Here is a 15,387-nt window from a genome sequence, read left to right on the forward strand (position 1 = left end):
GACTCACCAATATCAAGATGAACACCAGGGACAAGCGAATTGAGAAAGAACATGACGATAACAAATCCCAACACTGTCAGGCATTTGGCGAGCAGAATCCTGTCTGATATCCTGTGCTGTGAGAGAGGAAAACACAACTCATTTACTCAGTGTAATCTGATTTCTGCAATGTGTCCACAATCCTACGTGATTTGAATCACTACAAATTTCTCCTTATGATGAAAAATATAGCAACTTCAACTTGAAAGATAAGATCATGTGTTACAAGGAAAACTGTACAGATTTAAGATTAGATCATTCAATATCTTGAAATCAAAATCTATGAAAAATAAACATAAAAAATATAGTACAATCCTTTCTTTTCTTTTTTTTTTTTTTGTGGTACACGGGCCTCTCACTGCTGTGGCCTCTCCTGTTGTGGAGCACAGGCTCCAGATGTGCAGGTTCAGCAGCCATGGCTCACGGGCCCAGCTGCTCTGCAGCATGTGGGATCTTCCCGGACTGGGGCAAGAACCCGCGTCCCCTGCATCGGCAGGCAGACTCTCAACCACTGCGCCACCAGGGTAGCCCAGTACAATCCTTTTAAATGACACCGGACTAAATGCATTTTCAATACGACAGAGATGCTAAGCTGTTCCCAGCCCCACTGCCAGCATCAGATAAAATAAAGCCATTGTGAAGCCTACACATTAACCTCCAGGGGCCTGGCCCTTCAAGACACATGCATTTCCACGGGTACTGTGTGTTAATAGCCTTTTAGTTTAACTTTCCCTCTATTATGCAAATCTCTTCTCATGTGGTACTGAGGTTAAAATGTTCTTGCAATAACAGGACTTCTGCTGAATGCACTTAGCAGTCCCCTAGTCACCAGATGACACATATGGGATCCTGCCCCAGGCATTCAGGGGGTGAGGGGAGGTACTCTGCAGCACCTTCCTTAACCTTGGAGTTGCAGACCTCCTTCCAGTGGGCCTGAGCCACAGGGCAAGATAGGGCAAGGTCCCCAAAGGGTGCTGTGCTGTGTGGGACTGGGGCAGGGAGTTAGGTCCCAAGAAGCACACACATCTAACTAGGCCCCTGTGTGAATCACACTCCACGGTGTGAACCAACAACTGCACTATGTCCTTTCCTCAGTGTGGTCCCACTAGCACCTCTGTCTGTTAGTCTATGCCTAGGATATCCACGTCTAGATGTAAATATAGATAAGGCTATATAAATATAGATCCAGGTGTAGGTATGGGTAGATATAGACAGAGCTATGGGTAAGATATGGGTGTAGATAAAGATATAGATGTAGAGATGGATGTAGATATAGATAAGGGTATAGACAGGGGTATAGACATGGACATGGACATAGACACAGACATGAGTATGGGTGTAGGTACAGATAGAGTTAGAGATAGGTATTCTCTCTTGATTTCTCTGGTCACACAGTTAAAGCTGCTGTCATAAAAACCACAAGCATATCCCTCTGTGTCACAATGACTCTGGCAGCAGCCCCTGGCCCCCTGCTCACACGCCATGGGGGCTGCTTTGGGACCTCCTGTTTTCCTTCCCCACCCACTGCCAAGGCTTGGCCAGCCCCCACCCATCTTCCCCTTCCCCCACCAAGGAAGCCAATTTTGCTAGATGAGTCTGTGATGGAGAATCAGGAAGAAAGGGGCATGGTATCTCCCTGGGCCAGGTTAACCACAGAAACTGGGTATTACCATGGTCGACTCCAGGATTGGAAATGGAGGGGGCAGGGAGGTCAAAGAATATTCCAGTGTCGCTCGGCTGGTATAAGACGATCAAAGTTTGTACTCTGTTATTTTGGGGTGCCTGTCAAATTTTATCCTTTTGTTATCTGAGGTCATGAAAGTGAGAAGTCTGAGAAACAATGCAGGGGTAGTGCCCAGCTCCCCAGTCCTTGTCCACTAGGTATACAGAGAGGTACACAGTCTCACCCCTAACTTGCAGCCAGAACTAGTAGATAAGGTGGGCAGGGTCCGTTTAAGCCTGAAGCCAGAGAAACGTCATAGCCACACCCGTCTTCCCTAACCCTGACCATCTGAGTGGGACAGATGCTGGGAGGACAGACTCAAAGAACATGTTATCTACCAGGTCCCAATGTCTAAATTTCCTTTAGCGAAGGACAAAATGTTCCTATCATAATTAGAGAGTGGGTATTCAACCTTTCCCTAGGAAAGAAACTACCTGGATTTGAAATTTCATGAAGATATAAATGACTTCCAGCAGATCTTGAGCTGGGAGAGGGGCATTATGTGTCCTCAGGGGGGCTGAGAAATTCCACCTAGGTGGGAAAGTGAGCAAAAGAGCCCAAAATGAGCTTTGCCTCCCAACGTCAGAGCCGTACAACAGAAGACATACACCCCATCTCTGCCCCAAAGGGTGTTCCATCTCAAGCAGCACGCCTCCCTTGTCTTGGCCTCCATCTCCTCACCCACACAATGGGAACCACAGACTTGCCTTTCAGGGTCAGGGGGAGCTGAGAGCCGGCCAACCACAGAAAGTGCTGCCCTATTTTAAAGGAACACAGTAAGTTTACCTTTTAAATTCCTGGACAAAATAAGCCTACCGTGTCTGGAAAATTATCTTTCCCATTAATTCCTGGAAATAACTTATGTCTTGTGTACAACTACAGGAATAAAAGAAAGATGACTTTCAGTTGCAACTTCACATGAAGTAAGGAAAAGGAATCTACTCTGTTCTTCAAGGAATCCCTGAGAAAAGAAACCACAATACCTTTCTTTGTAGCTCCTGGATATTGGTCTCCCAATTTTTATCTTCCTGTGAGATCTGTCTAAAAGAGAAAAGGGCAGACATCATTTTCCTGGTGGCATCGAGCGGTGAGGCCAGCAAGGTGGCATTCAGCAGTGGCACACAGCATGGTCCCCTGGCCTGGACGCCGTCCACAGTGTGACGCCAGGTGTGGCCACAGAATGGGGCAGGCCTCGTGGTGTAAGGAGCCTGGTAGAACTGGGTTCATGAATTGGAAACGATGCTCATTCTAGATTCACAAGGAAAAGTAACACATGAAATGACCAGACTGTTCAATGAGGCACGTGCGAGCATAGCACAGGAAACGTCAGAAGAACACTGGCCAGAATGTCAACAGGGGAATGAGACTGTAAGCCACCTTGGTTTTCCTCTTTTTACTTATTAATTTTCTGAATCTTTTTTCAGAATGAGGATGTGTTATATTTATAATTTAAATAAAGGAAAAAACAGTAAAAGAAATGCCACTTGCTTTAGTGGTGATTTTTATCAATTGGAAATCTACTTTGAAGCACTTATGTCTGCTTCCTTCCCCCTCTGGTCATGGTATCCGCCCATCTCTATTTCCATTTGTCACCTCTATTTGTTCCAACTTGTCGTTCTTTTTTAACCTTTCCTATCAACTCATCTTTTCTTTTCTGCTTTATTTCCTCCCTCACCAGTTAGGAAAAAGAAGCTGTGTGGTGGAGAATTTAGTCTTCATGAGCACTCACGTGTCATAGTGTCAGTGGAGGTCGACCATACAGCCAGTACAGACCCTAAAGGAAATCACAGCAGACCCAACTGAATGGTTCTAATGACAATTTTTTTTAAAGAAAATGTAGAAACAGGACCTGAAGAGTTAGCACATGCCTTAGATCACCCTCATTCCTATCTGCTTCCAGTGACTGTGTGGCCTTACAAAGCCACTGCCCTCTCTGGGCCTCAGTTTCCCTTGGATTTGAAATTTCATGAAGATATAAATGACTTCCAGCAGATCTTGAGCTGGGAGAGGGGCATTATCAAAACAGGATGAGTTGATGGAAACTTGGTGAATTCTTCACACTTTAACCCTGAGATACACTGACTGTGTCTTAACATCCATACCAGATGGAACACGTTGAAACTTGAAGGCCAGTAGATTAAATACATTCAGGGCAATTTACTCTTGCATCTTTAATTTACAAAGTTTTTCCTTTTAAGATCCATGCCTGTTGTTGAAGTTGGTCACTCTGTCCCCAGCCTGCAACTCAGGGCCTTCCAGTAGCCTGGGGGTACCAGGTCCTGCTTCTCCAGCGTCACAGGATACAGGTAGGTCCTGAGATGAGATGGAGCTGAGGATGCTGAGACAGTGCTTCAGACTGGGCTACATCTCTAGACAGAGTGAGTCTCTACATACTCGCCTGTGGCCTTCTCCCCCCACTCTCAGACCAGGCTACAGCCACACTAGACAGCCCTCAGTGGTTGGCACTGGCACTGTGCCCAGCTCCTGTCCTCAGTCTGCTTGCCTGCTCTCTGAGAACACAGGGCTGGTCTCAGCAAACTGCAATATGTAAGATCATTCTCACTACCTTCACAAGGACTCACATTTCCCCTTGCCGTGACAGACTTCTCATCTCCACCCAGTTCTCAACCCTACTGCAGGAATGCTTCCACATCCCTGAGGAGTGAGCAGGCTCTCGCTCTTTCTGTCAGTACTTCCAGCGTAAAGACAGGTTGGAACTCAGCACCTCATCAGAGTGGGGAGGAAAAACTCAGCACCTCACTGTTACTGTTAGGTCTCAGCTTTGATTAAAAACAAACTCAAGGGACTTCTCTGGTGGTCCAGTGGTTAAGATTCTGTGCTTCCAATGCAGGGGGCCCTGGTTCAATCCCTAGTCAGGGAACTAATTTCCCACATGCCGTAAGGTGGCCAAAAAAAAAAAAAAACTCCAAGAAATGAATTGAGCAGGAATTAGGTATTCTTTGAGCTCCTGGAAAATCAACTACTGGGAGAATATTTTGTTAGATTAGTTTGTTATATATATATATTTTTTTAATTTTTATTATGCAATGTGTTAGGTGTGAAGTGTGACAGGCAGTAGTTGAGTGTGAACTCAATTCCTGGCATCACTCTTTCCTAGATGCAAAACCCTGGGCAAGTTTCTCAAATTCTCTGAGCCTCAGTTTTCTCATCCTTAAGCTGGGGCTAATATCAGCACACATTCCAGAGAGCTAAGTGAGAGTTAAATAAAATGCTGCATCATAACAGGTTTAGCACAGTGTATGGCACCCAAAACTTACTTAGTAGCATGCAGCTAATGCTACTCTTTCGCAGTACCATGGGGTACTCTTCACAATCACTTTAGCTCACATTTTGCACATGACATTTGGACACTCTTAGGGTGGTCATAAATAGGTTGTTGATACAATCCAACCATTGAGTATAACTGGTAAAGATAAGAACCACTGCTGTAAACCAAGAGTGGTCTGAGCAGGGCCTGGCTTGATACCTTTGGAAGCTGTGCAGCCTTCGGGCCAGCAAGCGCTCCAGTGTCAGCACCTTCCCCAGGAGTAGACCTCGAACCGCTGTCTCCTCACGGCTGGCTGGGCTGATGCGCTGTGCAGTAAGGCGCCAGACATGGATCTCATGCTTCAGTTCTGCAGGAAAGGAAAGCCAAGGCTTCATTCTCCTGCAATCTCAGACATCAGCACCTACTCCCCTCAGCACCCTCCAAGAAGAGAAAACACACACCTGTAATGCAGATCTCCAAGGACCAAACCAAAGCAGTGGCTTCTTAGCTTTCATGTTATTATGAGAGAACCAGAAGACAAAGCTGACTTTTAAAAATTACAGTAGATGCAAAGATAATTTCAATTCTTTGGGTGAAGAATAAATTCTTGAATAGGCGTATGAAAGTTAGCACCCAACAAACTTTTTCCCTCCCAAGAAATTACTTTTTGGAGCCAGTAGTTCAGATCTCAGTTCAAAATCCAGACATTGCCCAATCTTTTAAACAGATCTAATACACATCAGAAATACAAGTGTAGTAGGTGGTGCCTGGTCTCCCCAGTAGGGCATTTGGTAATAGCAGGAGATGGGGAGAGCCCTCCCTCCTGACCAGGCCCCCAAGTTGAGCTTGTGTCTATGAAAGAACACAAAGGAGAGAAATGTAGACAACTTTATGCACTTCTGAAATTAAAAGAATGAGGCAAATTTTCACCCATCAGTGAATTTAAACCTCTTCTGATAGAGAAGAGAAAAATGAATTGCCAATTCATTGGCTCCTAAAATACTAGAATATCTTATGAAATTTTACTTTTAACCTCTAGTTTACTGTTAAAGATACTACATAAATTTCTCAAAATATCCACTAAAAGAATATAAGGAAGCACAGTATTTTCATGAATCACCTCTCATGTACAATGCACTATACTACATATCTTAAAAATTCAAGATGAAATTAAAAGAACACACACTTTCAAGCAGGATTAGATCAGTTGACACTAGCTCAGAGCAGAGTCAAGGCAGGGCAATTCTCCCAAGACCTGTGAAGCACTGCACAAGCCTGGGCTCAATGACAAGGAAAATGCCACCATGGTTTTCTCTAAAGGGTCAGCCTTTCAAAGATGAAAAGTTTTTAGAATGAAGATAAGTAAAGTACTTCCACTCAGTACCTATTGATTCTTTGTAGCTTGCTAAAACAGAAGAAACTTGGGTATAACCTGAAAGCCTCTACAGAGAAACAGATCCATAATTCCCTCAATAGACATAATTCACACCTCCATAATTCACACCTCATTAAACAACCTGTGAGGTTATGATACTATAAAAAGGAGGAAGAGGAGGAGGAAGAGGATAAAAACATATGAATTAGGTTTCTGAAATGCTGAACACACACACACACACACACACACACACAAATGCTGCACTGGGACAGGAATGGGGGGACAAGGTGGTGCAGCAGCTTCAGAGAAGGTGCAGAGAGTGCCATTATTTCATGCAATGTTCTGAACTTCGTTATGTAGTGGATATCGTTCAAAGCCCATCCCTAAAGTATCAGAGACTTTCTAGCCATTCTTTCAAGCCATATTAGTGACTGCCACTCTCTCAAGCAGCTGACCAACTTTGAATAGCTACACAGGAGCATTGCTCAGCTCAGCTCCCGGGCCAGCCTGTGGGAGCCTCTCCACCTCTGTGTTCGGAGAAGCAGAAACTGAATCTGGCCTTCCAGGCCCCCAGGGCTCCTTTCCACAGGTGTCTTCTCTAGCGTCACCTTCAGCCCCTCACGCACACCCAGAGCCTTGCTGCCTTCTAGCCCATCAAATCAAACAGGACAGGCTACTCTCCTCAGATCAACCCATGGGTTAATGCTCAAGTAGTGCACTTTCATTTTTCTAGTTGTGGACAAAATAAATGTATCACCGATCATGGGAAATTTTGGTTGAGAGCGATTTTGTCCAAGAGAAGGGAGTCCACTGCCTGCACCCAGAGCTCAGTTTAGCCAAGCATCCACTCCTCGGCTCCCAAGCTTCCTCTGTACCTCCTCTGCCATTTCCCCACCCTGTCTCTGCTGAGCTTTAAGACTGCGAACCCAATCAGCTACCTGATATTGCCCTCTGAACCACATGCTACAAGATTCACAAATAAACATTCCATCTTCCCCCACAGAACTCTCTCTTCCCTCACTGTCTTAGTTCTTATATGACATCATTAATCTTCCAGGTACATGAACCTGAAATGTCATTTTGGTCTTATCAATGTCATTCTCCTCTACATTTCTGCACTGAACATGTAATAGGTGCCAGACACCATGCTAGATGTTAAAGGAGAAGAATAAATTGACAAGTTATGAGATAGGCCTCCAACAAGCTAGACAGAGAAATAAGATACATCATAAATGAACATGAGCTAAGGCAGTACTAGGCCACAAGAGCAGTTCAGGATATGATGGTGTGGGTCTTGCAGGATCCACCGCTTCCTGACTCAGGTCACCAGCTTATCCAGGCTTCATCTCCTCACATTTGCCTAATTCTGATTGCTGCTCCTCAGTAACCTTTGACTGAAGCCACTTCCTGACAACACAACCCTGGTTAATCATAAAACACTGTTTGCCCTATCTATCTGTTTATCTATCTATCATCTATAGAAACTATCTATATATCTATTTATCTATCTATAGATAAATACAGTTAGATATATGGAAACAAGGAATCTATGTTCCTATTTACCTATCTTCTACCTATCTAGGCTGATCCACCTAAGAAAACAGTTGATAGATAGATAGATAGATAGATAGATAGATAGATAGATAGATAGATAGGTTCATTCTTTCAAATAGCCCATTGTTCCCCATGACCTGCAAAGATCTTTAGGGAAGACTCAAGATCCTCAAATGGTGAGTGCCATTGTGAGCTCTGATCCCACTGTATAAGTTTTAGCTCTTGCTTTGCCTGACTAGCCCTGACCAGGACACATCATCAGATGTCTCATCTCTACCTCTCTGATTACCACCAGCCCCTATCTTTCCAAGCTTCTCAACCACCCTCTTGTGGCATTACTTGTGGTTGCCGTATACATGTTACAAGCAGGCAAAGACACTACCATGTGAGATGTGTTCTCTCACAGGAGGTGGTGGCTGCCAGGAGCTTAGAGGAGGGTCACCTGGCTCTAATTCAGGAGTCTCAGGGGAAGACACCTAGGCCAGGAGTTGAGAAATAGAATTATACTACTATAAGATTCTTATCCTTTATGTTAAGTGGTATAATATCACTTGAAGTTAGTGATATAATTATAACTAAAATCACAATTAGAAAATGTGACATGATGATACACTTAAATTCAACCATATCACTAATCAAGTTAAATATCAATGATCTAAACATATCAATTAAAAGACAGATTATTAGATTGGATAAAAAAGCAAGACCCAACTATAAGCTATTTGCAAGAAATGCACTTTAAATATAAAGACACAAAAAGGTTAAAAGTAAAAGGATGATAAAAATATACCACAGTAACAGAAAGCTGGAATTGCTACATTAAGATCAAATTAGTTTTCAGAGCAAGAATATTACTATGGATAGGGAAGGGTACTTCATAATGATAAAGGTGTTAATTCTTCAAGAGGACATAATAACCCTAAATGTTTATGTACCCTAGTAACAAAATTTTGAAATATGTAAAGCAAAAAATCATAGAATTGCAAAGATAAATAGACAAATCCACAGCCTTAGTCAGAGATTTCTATATCCACCTCTCAATAATTGATAGACAAGTGGGCAGAAAATCAGCAAGAATATGAATGACCTGAATAACATTATCAGTCAACTTGACCTAATTGTTCATATTGACATAACTCCAACCAAAAACAGCAGAATACATATTCTTTTCTAGTGCAAATAGAATATTTATGAGACTAGGCCACATTCTACCATAAAACAGGTTTCAATCAATTCAAAAGGATTCAAGTTTTACAAAATATATTCTCTGACCACTGTGAAATTAAATTTGGTAACTGCAAAAATCCCCAAATTTGGTGTAGGTAAATACATCTAAAATATCCAAGGATCAAAGAAGAAATCAAAATGGAAATCAGAAAGTAATTTGAACTGAAGGGAAGTAGAACAAAACATATCAAAATTGGTGGAAGACCACTACTTAGAAGGAAATTTAGAGCACTAAATACCTATACTAGAAAATAAGATATATATAAATGAATAACCTCAACCCTCGCATGAAGAAGCTAGTAAAAGAAGAATAAATAAATAAATCCAAAGTAAGCAGGAGAAAATAAATAATAAATATCAGAGTATAAATCATTAAAAGAGAAAAAATGTAGAAAAAATCTATATAATCAAAAGCTGGTTGAGATCAGTAACATTGATAAACCTCTAGACAGACTAATCAGGAAAAAACTTAAGACATAAATCCAATATCAGGAATGAGAGAGGTTCCTTTACCAAAAATTCTATAGCCATTATGTAAGCCTCCCAGACTTCAGACAATACTACAAAGCTACAGTAATCAAAACAGCATGATATTGGCACAAAAACAGACATATAGATCAATGGAACAGAATAGAGAGCCCAGAAATAAGCCCAAACACCTATTGTCAGTTAATCTACAGCAAAAGAGGCAAGAATATACAATGGAGAAAAGACAGTCTCTTCAGCAAGTGGTGTTGGGAAAGCTGGACATCCTCATGTAAATCAATGAAATTAGAACACTCCTTCACACCATACACAGAAATACACTCAAAATGGTTTAAAGACCTAAATATAAGACATGACACCATAAACTGCTAGAAGAGAACATAGGTAAAACTTCTTGGACATAAATCATAGCAATATTTTCTTAAATCAGTTTACCAAGGAAAAGAAATAAAAGCAAAGATAAACAAATGGGACCTAACCAAACATAAAAGCTTTTGCACAGCAAAGGAAACTATCAACAAAATGAAAGACAACCTACAGAATGGGGGGAAATATTTGCAAATGATGCAACTGACAAGAGATATTAATCCAAAATATACAAACAGCTCATACAACCCAATATCAAACAAGCCAATCAAAAAATTGGCAGAAGTACCGCAGGCTTGCCCCGCACTTCGTACCCCTCCCTCCGCCTGGCCTGAGTGAGCCAGAGCCCCTGAATCAATGGCTTCTTTAACCACATCCTGTCTGAGTGAAGAACAGACGCCCTCCGGCAACCTACACGCCGAGGCGGGGCCAAATCCAAAGCTGAACCCCAGGAGCTGTGCGAACAAAGAAGAGAAAGGGAAATCTCTCCCAGCAGCCTCAGGAGCAGTGGATTAAATCTCCACAATCAACTTGATGTACCCTGAATCTGTGGAATACATGAATAGACAACGAATCATCCCAAATTGAGAAAGTGGACTTTGAGAGCAAGATTTATTACTTTCTCCCCTTTCCCCTTTTTGTGAGTGTGTATGTGTATGTTTCTGTGTGAGATTTTCTCTGTATAGCTTTGCTTCCACCATTTGTCCTAGGGTTCTATCCATCCGTTTTCTTTCTTTTTTTTCTTTTACTTAAAAAAATTTTATTTTCTTAATAATTATTTTTTTATTTTAATAACTTTATTTTATTTTACCTTCCTATATTTTATTTTCTTTTATCCTTTTTCATTATTTCTTTCTACTTTTTCTCCCTTTATTCTGAGCCGTGTGAATGACAGGCTCTTGGTGCGAAAGCCAGGAGTCAGTGCTGTGCCTCTGAGGTGGGAGAGCCAACTTCAGGACACTGGTGCACAAGAGACCTCCCAGCTCCACGTAATATCAAACAGTGAAAATCTCCCAGAGATCTCCATCTCAACACAAACACCCAGCTTCACTCAATGACCAGCAAGCTACACTGTGGGACACCCTATGCCAAACAACTAGCAAGACAGGAACACAACCCCACCCATTAGCAGAGAGGCTGCCTAAAATCATAATAAGCCCACAGACATGCCAAAACACACCACCAGACGTGGACCTGCCCACCAGAAAGACAAGATCCAGCCTCAGCACCAGAACATAGGCACTAGTCCCCTCCACCAGGAAGCCTACACAACCCACTGAACAAACTTTAGCCACTGGGGACAGACACCAAAAACAATGGGAACTACGAATCTGCAGCCTGCAAAAAGGAAATCCCAAACACAGTAAGATAAGCAAAATGAGAAGACAGAAAAACACACAGCAGATGAAGGAGCAAGATAAAAACCCACCAGACCTAACAAATGAAGGGGAAATAGGCAGTCTACATGAAAAAGAATTCAGAATAATGATAGTAAAGATGACCCAAAATATTGGAAATAGAATAGACAACATGCAAGAAACATTTAACAAGGACCTAGAAGAACTAAAGATGAAACAAGCAATGAGGAACAACACAATAAATGAAATGAAAAATACTCTAGATTGGATCAATAGCAGAATAACTGAGGCAGAAGAACGGATAAGTGACCTGGAAGATAAAATGGTGGAAATAACTACTGCAGAGCAGAATAAAGAAAAAAGAATGAAAAGAACTGAGGACAGTCTCAGAGACCACTGGGACAACATTAAATGCACCAACATTCGAATTATAGGGGTTGCAGAAGAAGAAGAGAAAAAGAAAGGGACTGAGAAAATATTTGAAGAGATTATAGTTGAAAACTTCCCTAATATGGGAAAGGAAATAGTTAATCAAGTCCAGGAAGCACAGAGAGTTCCATACAGGATAAATCCAAGGAGAAACATGCCAAGACACATATTAATCAAACTGTCAAAAATTAAATACAAAGAAAACATATTAAAAGCAGCAAGGGAAAAACAACAAATAACACAAAAGGGAATCCCCATAAGGTTAACAGCTGACCTTTCAGCAAAAACTCTTCAAGCCAGAAGAGACTGGAAGGACATATTTAAAGTGATGAAGGAGAAAAACCTACCACCAAGATTACTCTACCCAGCAAGCATCTCATTCAGATTTGATGGAGAAATTAAAACCTTTAGAGATAAGCTAAAGCTGAGAGAGTTCAGCACCACCAAACCATCTTTACAACAAATGCTAAAGGATCTTCTCTAGGCAAGAAACACAAGAGAAGGAAAAGACCTATAATAACAAACCCAAAACAATTAAGAAAATGGGAATAGGAACATACATATTGATAATTACCTTATATGCAAATGGATTAAATGCTTCCACCAAAAGACACAGATTGGCTGAATGGATACAAAAACAAGACCCATATATTTGCTGTCTACAAGAGACCCACTTCAGACCTAGAGACACATACAGACTGAAAGTGAGGGCATGGAAAAAGATATTCCATGCAAATGGAAACCAAGAGAAAGCTGGAGTAGTAATACTTATATCAGACAAAATAGACTTTAAAATAACGACCATTAGAAGAGACAACGAAGGACACTATATAATGATCAACGGATCAATCCAAGAAGAAGATATAACAATTGAAAATATTTACGCACCCAAGATAGGAGCACCTCAATACATAAGGCAAGTACTAACAGCCATAAAAGGGGAAATCGACAGTAACACATTCGTAGTAGGGGACTTTACCACCCCACTTTCACCAATGGACAGATCATCCAAAATGAAAATAAATAAGGAAACACAGCTTTAAATGATACATTAAACAAGATGGTCTTAATTGATATTTATAGGACACTCCATCCAAAAACAACAAAGTACACATTTTTCTCAAGTGCTCATGGAACATTCTCCAGGATAGATCATATCTTGGGTCACAGATCAAGCCTTGGTAAATTCAAGAAAACTGAAATTGTATCAAGTATCTTTTCCAACCACAACACTATGAGACTAGATATCAATTACAGGAAAAGATCTGTAAAAAATACAAACACATGGAGGGCAAACAATACACTACTTGATAACAAAGTAATCACTGAAGAAATCAAAGAGGAAATCAAAAAATACCTAGAAACAAATGACAACGAAAACACGATGACCCAAAACCTATGGGATACAGCAAAAGCAGTTCTAAGAGGGAAGTTTATAGCAATACCATCCTACCTTAAGAAACAGGAAACATCTCGAATAAACACCCTAACCTTGCACCTAAAGCAATTAGAGAAAGAAGAACAAAAAAAAACCCCCAAAGTTAGCAGAAGGAAAGAAATCATAAAGATCAGATCAGAAACAAATGAAAAATAAATGAAGGAAATGATAGCAAAAATCAATAAAACTAAAAGCTGGTTCTTTGAGTAGATAAACAAAATTGATAAGCCATTAGCCAGACTCATCAAGAAAAAAAGGGAGAAGACTCAAATCAATAGAATTAGAAATGAAAAAGGAGAAGTAACAACTGACACTGCAGAAATACAAAAGATCATGAGAGATTACTACAAGCAACTCTATGCCAATAAAATGGACAACCTGGAAGAAATGCACAAATTCTTAGAAAAGCACAACCTGCCAAGACTGAATCAGTAAGAAATAGAAAATATGAACAGACCAATCACAAGCACTGAAATGGAAACTGTGATTAAAAATTTTCCAACAGGGGCTTCCCTGGTAGCGCAGTGGTTGCGAGTCCGCCTGCTGAGGCAGGGGGCGTGGGTTCATGTCCCGGTCTGGGAGGATCACACGTGCTGTGGAGGGGCTGCGCCCGTGAGCCATGGCCGCTTGGCCTGCGCATCTGGAGCCTGTGTCTGCCACGGGAGAGGCCACAGCAGTGAGAGGCCCACGTACCAGAAAAAAAAAAAACCGTCCAACAAACAAAAGCCCAGGACTTGATGGCTTCACAGGTGAATTCTATCAAATATTTAGAGAAGAGCTATCACCTATCCTTCTCAAACTCTTCCAAAATATAGCAGAGGGAGGAACACTCCCAAACTCGTTCTACGAGGCCACCATTACCCTGATACCAAAACCAGACAAGGATGTCACAAAGAAAGAAAACTACAGGCCAATATCACTGATGAACAAAGATGCAAAAATCCTCAAAAAATACTAGCATACAGAATCCAACAACACACTAAAAGGATCATACACCATGATCAAGTGGGGTTTATTCCAGGAATGCAAGGATTCTTCAATATATGCGAATCAATCAATGTGATACCATATTAACAAATTGAAGGAGAGAAACAATATGGTCATCTCAATAGATGCAGGGAAAGCTTTTGACAGAATTAAACACCCATTTATGCTAAAAACCCTCCAGAAACTAGGCACAGAGGGAACTTTCCTCAACATAATAAAGGCCATATATGACAAACCCACAGCCAACATCATCCTCAATAGTGAAAAACTGAAAGCATTTCAACTAAGATCAGGAACAAGACAAGGTTGCCCACTCTCACCACTCTTATTCAACATAGTTTTGGAAGTTTTAGCCACAGCAATCAGAGAAGTAAAGGAAATAAAAGGAATCCAAATCGGAAAAGAAGAAGTAAAGCTGTCACTGTTTGCAGATGACATGATACTATACATAGAGAATCCTACAGATGCTACCAGAAAACTACTAGAGCTAACCAATGAATTTGGTAAAGTAGCAGGATACAAAATTAAGGCACAGAAATGTCTTGCATTCTTATACACTAATGATGAAAAATCTGAAAGTGAAATCAAGAAAACACTCCCATTTACCATTGCAACAAAAAGAATAAAATATCTAGGAATAAACCTACCTAAGGAGACCAAAGATCTGTATGCAGAAAATTATAAGACACTGATGAAAGAAATTAAAGATGATACAAATCGGTGGAGAGATATAACATATTCTTGGATTGGAAGAATCAACATTGTGAAAATGACTCTACTACCCAAAGCAATCTACAGATTCAATGCAATCCCTATCAAACTACCACTGGCATTTTTCACAGAACTAGAACAAAAAATTTCACAATTTGTATGGAAACACAAAAGACCCCAAATGGCCAAAGCAATCTTGAGAATGAGAAATGGAGCTGGAGGAATCAGGCTCCCGGACTTCAGACTATACTACAAAGCTCCAGTAATCAAGACAGTATGGTACTGGCACAAAAACAGAAAGATAGATCAGTGGAACAGGATAGAAATCCCAGAGATAAACCCACGCACGTATGGTCACCTTATCTTTGATAAAGGAGGCAGGAATGTACAGTGGAGAAAGGACAGCCTCTTCAATAAGTGGTGCTG

The 15,387-nt window shown here is 41.1% G+C and overlaps 1 protein-coding gene across 1 annotated transcript in view; it reads right to left on the reverse strand.

Annotated features, from left to right (window-relative positions):
• OCA2 (OCA2 melanosomal transmembrane protein) overlaps positions 1-15,387 on the reverse strand; it is a gene marked incomplete at its 5' end in the record, with an annotated part of 205,733 nt that overhangs the window by 100,041 nt on the left and 90,305 nt on the right. The window contains 3 exons of the mRNA XM_033860327.2: positions 8-116; positions 2,746-2,803; positions 5,250-5,397. Coding sequence (XP_033716218.2) covers positions 8-116; positions 2,746-2,803; positions 5,250-5,397 — 315 coding nt within the window. The remainder of the gene's footprint in view (positions 1-7; positions 117-2,745; positions 2,804-5,249; positions 5,398-15,387) is intronic.

This window comes from Tursiops truncatus, chromosome 7, assembly GCF_011762595.2.
Source record: "Tursiops truncatus isolate mTurTru1 chromosome 7, mTurTru1.mat.Y, whole genome shotgun sequence".
Taxonomy (NCBI): Eukaryota; Metazoa; Chordata; class Mammalia; order Artiodactyla; family Delphinidae; genus Tursiops; species Tursiops truncatus.